The sequence below is a fragment of the Sorex fumeus genome, unplaced genomic scaffold (assembly GCF_029834395.1).
Source record: "Sorex fumeus unplaced genomic scaffold, SorFum_2.1 ptg000094l, whole genome shotgun sequence".
Lineage (NCBI taxonomy): Eukaryota > Metazoa > Chordata > Mammalia > Eulipotyphla > Soricidae > Sorex > Sorex fumeus.
In genome coordinates this window covers 22,389,209-22,399,659 of record NW_026606151.1, presented here as the reverse complement: position 1 = coordinate 22,399,659, position 10,451 = coordinate 22,389,209, and the positions used below count along the sequence as shown (strand labels likewise).

The 10,451-nt window shown below is 35.6% G+C and overlaps 1 protein-coding gene across 1 annotated transcript; it reads left to right on the top strand.

Annotated features, from left to right (window-relative positions):
- Positions 1-9,005: 9,005 nt before the first annotated feature.
- Positions 9,006-9,947, top strand: LOC130040405 (olfactory receptor 2G3-like). Its single transcript, XM_056132481.1, has one exon. The coding sequence runs from the start codon at positions 9,006-9,008 to the stop codon at positions 9,945-9,947; it is 942 nt and encodes a 313-aa protein (XP_055988456.1).
- Positions 9,948-10,451: the final 504 nt, after the last annotated feature.

Genomic DNA, 10,451 nt, shown 5'->3' with positions numbered 1-10,451 from the left:
TGATCTGTTAGAATAATACATGAAAATGAACACAGGGAATTCTATCGAGAAAAATGTGAAGACTCACTTACCATATTTTGCAGTAACTCCGTAGATGAGTTACTTTAATTAGTGAGGTTACACAGAAAAGAAAAACTTACGTTGCTACTTTGTTTATTTGTTCATTATCATCATTTTTGTCTCAAAATACATTAGCTACTTTTCCCATTTCTTAATAGTTATTAAATTTTTCTTTTTGGGTTATACTTTTGTTAGTAGAATGGAAGGAAAAGAAAAAGTTAGACTGACTTAAACGTCTGATAAAAAATAAATTATGAGTGATAAAATTTTCTATTCTAACAGAATTTCCATGCAAAAATAATGTATAACAAGATAATATGTTAGGAAAATATTAGGAAAAGTTTAGATTTATATTTTCTTTATTAAATTTTTAAGGCACTGATAAAGTTTTCAAATATAATTATTATCCTGAAATTAGACACAATAATGACCTGATATTTTATAAAACAGAATAATCACACAGAAAAAAATTTTACAGTAGTCCTCATATATAATATAGTTAACTTTGTGTGTGTGTATGGGGAAGTGTGAGAATGTTTAAGCTTACTTGAAGCAACATTCAAGTAAACAACGTCATTTTATTAATTATGGTCTCTATGTTTTATACTCACTCCTCAAAACTTGTCTAAACTGAGAATGTGTACCTTTACTTACATAACCTCCATCCCTCTCTCTCTCTCTTTCTCTCTCTTTCTCCCTCTCTCTCTCTCATTCTCCCTCTCTCTCTCTCTCACTGTCTCTCTCTCTATCTCTCTTTCTCTCTCCCACAGCCTTGGGATTTCATCATTCTATTCTCTGTTGTTATCAAGTCAGCCTTTTTGTATTTTTTTGATTCCTCATATAAGTTTTAGCGTATGATATTTGCTTTTGTCTAATTTCATTTTGCACCATGTCCCCTGATTTATAGATTATACCAAATGGAAAAATTTCTTTCTTTCTCATGGCGTATGCCCTTTATACACACTTATTCTCTGTATTCATTCACCCCTTGAAGGGCATATAGGCTATTCCAATTTTTTAATCTGTTGTTCATAGTTTCAATGAACATGGTATGCAGACATCTTTTTGAGACACTGATTTTAATGTTTTATTTATAACATCATCTTATATGTCATGTATATCTTATAAACAAGAAATATCACTCCAAAAATTTACTGTCAGTAGTGAGACTGTGTATTTACAAGACATATTAATTTTGAACAGCCAAATTGTTTTCCAGAATTGTGGTACCAATTTGTGTTTCTATAAAAATTGTGCAGGAGGTCCCTAAATTTTTTAGTCTAAAGCTGTTTATATTTGTATAGCAAATAACAGATTCTACTGAAAAAGTCTGAGAATTCCTGCTATATAAATTTCTAAAATCGACTTACTCCTAAAACTGTTAAAGAATCAAATACTAACATTTCCCAAATTTATATTTTAGCTTTAGTTACTAAAAGTCACACTTCCTTTATGTTTTTTCAAAAACCATAATTTCTTTCAAACTTTTCCCTTTAGAGGATATTTGAGAAAGTTAGATAAATCTTTTCTCGAAATATTCCACTTTGACAATCAAAGTTTCTAAAACTCTCAAAAAATTAGATCAAAGAAAACATATATTATTCCCATCATCCCAGAAAATAACATAACTTACATACTTTTAAAAGTTTTTAAAATCCAGCTTAAAATTGATTTTTTTCGAAAGTATTATCTTCCAAAATATTCATTTACAATTCCCAAACCACAGAAATTTTAGAATTATCCATGCTCTAATTAGGCATCAAGTTTCAAAATCGCCTGATGTAATAAAATATTAGCTTAAGCAATAACAGAAGCAGAAACAAAAATCAGAAATAAATTTGTTATTTTTATGAGTACTCACAGCATTCATGTGGATCTTCAGAGTGAGCTATTTATTTCAGATTTATGTAAAAAATAAATATATCGAATTACTCCCCATACATTTTATCTACGTTATACATACTTCACAATTTGTTATTTAGCATGGAGTTATATGCTGTGCAGAATAGAGTTTTCTCTGAAATTTTTCAAAGACAAGAATGCTAAAAAATCTTTATGGAAAACCTTCCACTTCTACTCTTACTTAAGTGCTAAATTCCTAACTTGATTATGTTGAAAATAGTGCTACATTCTCTCCTCGTTCTCTCATTTGTAAGAAGACCAATTTATAGACTGGACGTGGAAAGGTTAGGTTATTTATAGTCTCTTCACAACCTGAATTGAAGATACAAGGTTTGAAGACTCTATGAAAATAATCTGAGAATAAATGGGACTACCAATGAATTTATTAATTCCGTCATATTAATTTAAAATATTTGTAATAACATTAGTTAATCCTGAACTATATCATATTTTAATTGGAATAAAAATTGAAGTTGCTCATCTGCAGTCAATTACACATGCATCCTGGTGTGTTTGTCGGCTGAAGGATGTTGACATAACACCTAACAAGTAGAAGAATAGAAATTTATATTTGTACAGAAAGTATCTCATCTATCTATCTATCTATCTATCTATCTATCTATCTATCTATCTATCTACATATTAAACCCAAAACATAAGAGCAAAATACGTCATTCCAAATCCTGAAACATGAACAGAAATGATCATGGGCTATTCGAGAAAGAAGACCTGGCCAGGAAAAGAGAAGTTTTGTAAAAAGATCGAGTGTATTTTCTCCAGATATTTTTCTGATGATTCCTGTTGTGTGAACACGGCTATGCTTAACAAAGATGTTAGACTTTGCAAAGGACTCCTGAGAAGCAGTTATAGCTGAGACTTTGTGAGTCATTACAGTAGTTGAGTTGCTCAATGCAAGTGGAGGCAAAACCAGAGAGAAAAAGATCCAGAGATGTGAGAAGCTAAGAGAGCTTACTTACTTAGCTAAGTCATCCCCTTCTATCTTCTATCTTCACAGTCAGAAGACATTGTGACGTGACTTTAACATATAAGAATTTCTCCCTTCTAGTGTATAGTACTGTCCAATATCTATAGCCTAGGTGAAAGTAGATATTTCTTAACCAATAATCCCTAGATAAAAATCAAATTAGAGAAAGTTAAAAGAACATAGGCTATAGATTCTCCTTATACCCTGGGGATTCTATCTCATGATTCTTTAATTACCATGAGCTGTACACTGTCCAGAGCTGGGTTTTCTCAGAAGTTTAAATGAAGGTATTTTTCAAGTGAACTTTTGCTTTCAACCTGCCAGGAAATATTACAGAAAAAGTCTTTCATCCACACTCAAACCTTTTAATGGTGGTGCTAAGATCTTCGGAGAGCCTGGCAAGCTACCGAGAGTATTCGATATGCCAGACACAATAACAACAAAGTCTCCAATGGAGATGTTACTGGGCCCGCTCTAGCTAAGATCTAGTGGTGGTGGGATTAGTGTTGCAATATTGAATGTAATTAATTATTGTGAACAACCTTATAAAAATAAAAAATTAAATCACTGTATCACTGCCATCCCGTTGTTCATCGATTACCTTGAGCAGGCACCAGTAACATCTCCATTCGTGTTAGCCCTGTGATTTCAGCAAGTGCCATATTTGAGGCTCTTCAGATCAGGATCAGGGGAATGAGACTCATCATTGTTACTGTGTTTTGGCATAACAAATACACCACGGGGAGCTTGTCAGACTCTGCTGTGTGGGTATGATACTCTCAGTAGCCTGCCAGGTTCTCCAAGAGCAAGAACAAGACAATAAGAGGTTATGCGTCCTCAAATGTGCAATCATATTATATCATGATCATGATCGCGATCATCCTGTTGTTCGTCGATTGGCTCAAGCAGGCACCAGTAACGTCTCCTTTGTCCTAGCCCTGAGAATATAAAAAGTGCCACATTCGAGGCTCTTTCAGGGTTAGGAGAATGAGACCCATTATTGTTACTGGTATTTGGCATATTGGGTACACCACGGGGAGTTTGCCAGACTCTGCCATGTGGGCAGGTTACATTTGGTAGCCTGCCAGGGTGTACAAAGCAAGAATGAGACAATAAGTTGTCGCACGGCCGTGAATGTATGCCTTTGTTCCTCTGCTGGTACCTTCATGTGTGCGGAGAGTGGTCATATAATCATACAATGTTTATGTTATATACAATTATATAATATAATATACAAATATTATATTATAAACCACTAATTAATTAATTAATTAATTAAATAATTAAGTGCACATTAGTATATTCTTTGTTATGGGGAAAGATGAAGGGATAGCGGAAGCAATATATTTGCTGTTCAAAATTATGAATATAATCATAAGCAACATTGGTTCACCATTTATTACCAGGTCTGTTCATTAGTAAGCATAGGATCATGATGCGTTTTTGAGGTAGAGCACTTGCCTTCCATTTGTGAGGCCTATGTTTGATTTCTGGCATTGAAAAATATATAAGGCTTAAATAATTTCCATGTCAATAGATATTAACCACATTTATTTAAATAAGTTTCATCTTATTGTTCATTAAATGTGTTCAAAATTTTAACATCACTTAAAAACATATGTGATTATTTTTATTACCATATATGCGTTTTATATATTTATCAAAAAATTATACACTTAACTTAAGGATGATAGCTCTTATGATTCGTAGATGTGACAAAGGGCTAATATCCAAGAGTCATAAAGCACTTTCATAATGAACAAAAATACAGAAATTCCATCAAAAATGGCTAGAACTGAATAGACAGTTTCTAAAAGAAGGCAAACAGATGTCCAGTAGGTACACACATAAAAATCTGATCTTTATTACAAATTAAAGCAATGAGATATTGTCTCACAGCAGTGAGACTGGAAAACATTAAAAGAGCAAAAACGACCAATGTTGGAGGTGAGGTGGGGATAAAAGAACCCTCACCCACCCTCAGTAGGAATGCAGACGACCTCAGCCTCTATGGAAACCATCAAGGAGACTTCACAGAAGAGTATAGATTGTGTCCTTAGCACATAAGAGCATAGATTGTGTCTTAGTACCCCAACAGAAACCATGCAATTTGCTGCATCTTGGATGGAACTGGAGGGCATCAACTTAAGCAAAATACATCAGAGGCAGAAGGACAAATGCAACAGGACCACACTCTTCTGTGTGTAAGAGAGGCTCAACAAGGGTGAGTGCCAAGTGATAACAAACCTTCTCCCTCGACCTGGATTACAGAATTGAGAATAGGAAGCAGAAAGGGGTTGCTGGGAGTGAGAGCATGAACTGGAAGTAACATGAGGACATTGGCGTAGGGTATGTCAGCTTTTTCAGAGATAAATGCAGAAAGCCATTGCATATTTTAAGATGATATAGCATTTCTGCATGTTTGGCTTAATTCCGTTATGATGTAAAAAGCTGTTTTGAATTCATTTCTAAATGTATCCTAGAATTTGCAATATTCCTCTTCTTTTTATACAAAATATCAGTCTTACCCCCAATGTATATAACTTTTCAGGAATCTCCGGGTATATTTACTCCCCAATTATACCTTCCCAATATATGCTATTTCCTTAGTCACTTCTTAAATCTTCAATCACTGGGTATTCATTTCATGAAACTTTATACAGATATAAGTATATCTAAACACATATTTGAAAAAAGAATTTGATAATGAAAATGGCTACATTTGAAATCCTAACGAATTACTTTTAAAATTTTAATAGTTTATTTGAAAAAATAATTCAATCTACTGGCTTTTGACACCCACAGAAATGTTTTGAGTAAAAATAAAGCATGTTCTCACTGCCTACAATTTTAATTCCATTCCCTGACTCTTGTTCCATAGCAGATAACAATTACCTGGCATGTCAAGTAAAGGTATCTGTTAAGAATACCTCTATGGCCAGGAATATTGCCCCAGAGTTGGAAGCCTCTCTCATGAGCTGTGGGAAAAGGCAGCTGGAATAGAGAAGGGATCACTTAGACAATGATGGTTAGAGGAATCATTCAGGATGGGAGATGAGTCCTGAAAGATAAAGGGCCAAACGTGATAACCTCTCAGTATCTGTATCACAAAACATAATGCCCAAAAGTAGAGAGAGAGTATGGGAGAAATTTTCTGCCATGGAGGCCGAGGGAGGGTTGGAAAGAGGGGATATACTGGGGACATTGGTGGTGGAGAATGTGCATTAGTAGAGGGACGGGTGTTTGATCATTGTCTGATTGAACTCAAACATGAAAATTTTGTAACTGTATCTCACAGTGATTCAATAAAAAAATACCTTTGCAAAAAATATATGTGTGTACGTGTGTATAGTAGCCATCTGTGATGATAACAATCTATTGTCTTCCCATGGAAGTATATACCTCTGTGTCTCTGCTCTCTCTAGAGACCAATCTCCCTCTCTAATATAGCAACAGGAAGTAGCCTCAGAAAAACTCCAAAGACGTGTACTGCTGAGTGAACAAGCTCTACGCCATGGATATCCCATCTAAAGACAGCTTTATTATATTGAGGATTTTTTTCTTGCAAGAGAGCATGAGATTGAAAATTGCCCATTGGGTGCTTTATCTGCTGTAGATCTATCAAGGAACTACTATTGTGAATGAACTAACAACAATGCCTGGTTTGTCACCTTTCCTCCTGTTTGGGCAGGAAGTATTTCTGGAAAGGGGTGGGCATAAGAACATGTATTTTAAAAGTTGAGGGCAATTCAGGGATATTTCTTTCAGGAGTCAATTTTTATATATAATTACTATGTCATTGTCTAGAATTCTAACTGTCTTTACAGGCATAAATTCCTTATCTCAACTTGGTTAAATGGTTAAATGTAAGCAGAGAAGATTTCTAGTGTGATGTTTCATTGTAGAATGTTGCTTATCTTGAAATATAAATCCACAAGGGAAAACGACAATATAGATTCATCAAACAAAGTGAGGTCACTCATTGTCTTTCTTCAGTAGACATCCAATTTTTCAACAGCATGTTTTTTCCTTTTCTGTTTAGTATAGTAAGTTTTTCCAGCTAAAGTAAGTGTATTCAAATATTTATCTAAATATCAATGCTTTTCATGTTTTATTTTGGCACATCAATGCACTCAAATATTTCACTTTATCATAGAGATAAATATATAGGTATATAACTCTCAGAGAGCCTGGCAAGCTACTGAGAGTATCCTGCCCACACGGGCAGAGCCTGGCAAGCTCCCTGTGTCGTATTCAATATGCCAAAACCAGTAACTATAATGGGTCTCATTCCCCTGACTTTGAAAAAGCCTCCAATTTTTGGGAAAGACAAGTAAGGAGAGGCTGCTAAAATCTCAGAGCTGGGAAGAACAGAGAAGTTACTGGTGCCTGCTCAAGTAAATTGACTAACAACATACAGTGATACAGTGAATGTGTACATTCAAATATTTTATTTCACCACCAAAATACTTTGCCAGAAACATAGATGTCAAAGAATGTGATCACCAAGGTTGTTTACCTTCCTTTTTGTTATTAAAAAATGGAGGAACCTTTTTCAAATCACCTAACAGTTAAACCTTAGCAAAAGTACATCTAATTATTGCCAAGAAAGAGAAAAATCAAACCACTTACTCTCTTAAGCTATGAAATGTACCTCAGACTTATTAGTCTGGTGTTTTTTTTTTTGTTTTAGTCAAATGCCATAAACTCAAGGATTACTCTCAACTCTGGTGGTGCTTAGGAAACATATAAACAGATACACTGCTAAAGATTGTATTGCGGTGACCACCTCCAGTGAACCCTACTCCTGCATTAAATCTCTAGTCACTTGTCTAGGACTCTAAGAAAAAGAAGTTCATTTTCTAGTCAAAATATTTAAAGATATGTAAGAAACATTTATTCAGAGTGTTTGTTTTGAAGGCCATTATTTAGGTTTTCCATCTTAAGATAACCTGCTACAGTCATATTATGAACTCCAAAACTGACAATCCAAAAATATAAACTTTTCATAACTTTATTTCCTAATCTTTGCAATAAATAATTTTAATGACACATTGATAAATAAATAAAAACATCAGTGGATTGTTTTAGGTTGTGATTTCCACGAAGGTATATTGTAGCAGTTTTTTACAGTACATGGAAGTAGTTGCCACCAGAGTTAGAGATTTGCTTATCCAACTGTAAATTACATTTTCTAGAGAGCGGTAACTACATATATAGCAGAACAATAATTCAAATAGGGAGATTGAATGAGTTTTCCTTAAATATTATCAGTTTGTAGCTGTATCTCTGGTAGTTACTTACTTCAAGCAAAAATAAACAACACAACAGATAATCATACCTAACTATATTTCTTTAGAAAATACTAATTAGCCTAATTTTTCTCTGTCTTCTGTTGTGTATAACTGATTCTTGTTCACTTACATTATTTAAATTTAACTTTTATATCTGGGCTAGAGAGAAAGCACAGCAGGTAGGGCATTTGTCTTGCACACGGTTGATCCAGGTTGGATTCCTCCAGCCCCCTTGGAGAGCCCGGCAAGCTACCGAGATATCTCGCCCACACAGCAAAGTCTGGCAAGCTACCCGTGACATATTTGATATGCCCAAAACAGTAACAATAAGTCTCACAATAGAGATGTTACTGGTGCCCACTCCAGCAAATCGATGAACAGCAGGAGGACAGTGCTACAGTGAAACTTTTATATCTATGATTTAAATAACAATATACCAATCATGTTATTTTTTATTTCCTTTCTTTTGGCAGTCTGCCCATTTAGTGTCTATGTTTTTTATCTTCATAGTTTGCTATGTATATTAAGTCTATCTTGGTATACTAATCTAATGTATTTTCTAAATTCTTATGTTTCCACTTCAATACACTTGCTATTTCAGGACTGCCCATTGGTCTCCTTTTTTAATAGCAATTTATCTCATTTTATTTTTTGCATTATTTCATCCTTCTGTTCAACTTAGTATTTCCATTGGTTAGGATGTCTGATTTTATTTCCACAGGTAGAAAACTGGAATAACCAAAATAGGCGATTCATCAGAAGCCATGAAAGAGTCAAATTTTAGTCACCCAGCAGAATTTGTATTACTGGGCTTTTCAGACCAGCCCCAGCTGGAGCTGGTTCTCCTCCTGGTCATCTCTGTCATATACGTCATGACCCTCTTGGGGAACACAGCCATCATATTGGTGTCACATTTGAACCCAAAACTCCACACACCCATGTATTTCTTCCTCTCCAATCTCTCCTTCCTGGACCTCTGTTTCACTACCAGTATTGTCCCACAGATGCTCTGGAACCTCAGGGGCCCCAAGAAGACCATTACCTACACGGGCTGTGTGGTCCAGCTCTACATTTCCCTGGGGCTGGGCTCCACAGAGTGTGTTCTCCTCACCGTGATGGCCTATGACCGCTTCAATGCTATCTGCCGACCCCTGCACTATGGAGTCATCATGCACCCCAGGCTTCTCCAGCAACTCGCAGCTGTGGCCTGGATCAGTGGTTTTGTGGAATCCACAGTTCAGAGCATCCTAGTTTTCCAGCTGCCCTTCTGTGGCCACAACAGGGTGGATGATTTTATGTGTGAGGAACCTGCACTGATTAAAATTTCCTGTGGCAACACAGCCTTCCTGGAAAATGAGCTCTCTGTAGCTAGCGTCCTGTATGTGGTCATACCTCTGGGGCTGATCCTGGTCTCCTATGGCTGCATCGTTAGAAGTGTGCTCAAGATACAATCCGCTGAAGGCAGGAAGAAAGCGTTTGGTACCTGTGGGTCGCATCTCATAGTTGTAGTCTTGTTCTTCGGGACTATAATTTGTGTCTACATTCAGCCCAAGAGTAAGTACACACAGAATCACACTAAATTCCTCACCCTCTTCTACACTGTAGTGACACCCTCATTTAATCCTCTGATCTACACCTTGAGGAACAAAGAGTTTAAGTCAGCCTTAAAAAGGCTGCTGGTCAGAGACCCCCCAGGTTCCAGCTGAAGTGCAAAATCACTTCATGCTGACACCAAACTATTAAGGACTTTTAAGCTCTGTCATGGTTTCTCTTCTCATTCAAAGGACTATGACTAAATCTCAATAAAATAAGAATGAAATTTTCTTTCAATGACATCTGAAGTAACTAACTTGAAATCTTAGTTTCCTGGGGGCAAGGGGTGGGTCTATTTTGTAAAAATACAGTAAACAAATAAATATTTTGTATGAATATATATAAAAATACATATGTGTACATGTATGTATATATGGACATCATGATCATCCTGGAGTTATTGTCCTACTAACATTGTAATAAATCCATTTTATCATCACAGTAATGACTTTTCTGCCTCACGAAGTGAGAAATCAGATCATAGCGTTGTGTAGAGGTTTGGATTTACCTGAGGATGTTTATCATTCCTCTCAGGACTCACAATCAATGGTTCTATGCACTGGAGTTCATTCATAGTTTCCACTGGAAAACTAGTAATTACCTTCCAGTTTGCCTTC

What these genes read in the sequence shown, in the direction of transcription:
- LOC130040405 (XM_056132481.1), top strand. Translation starts at nt 9,006, where the DNA reads ATGAAAGAGTCAAATTTTAGTCACCCAGCAGAATTTGTATTACTGGGC.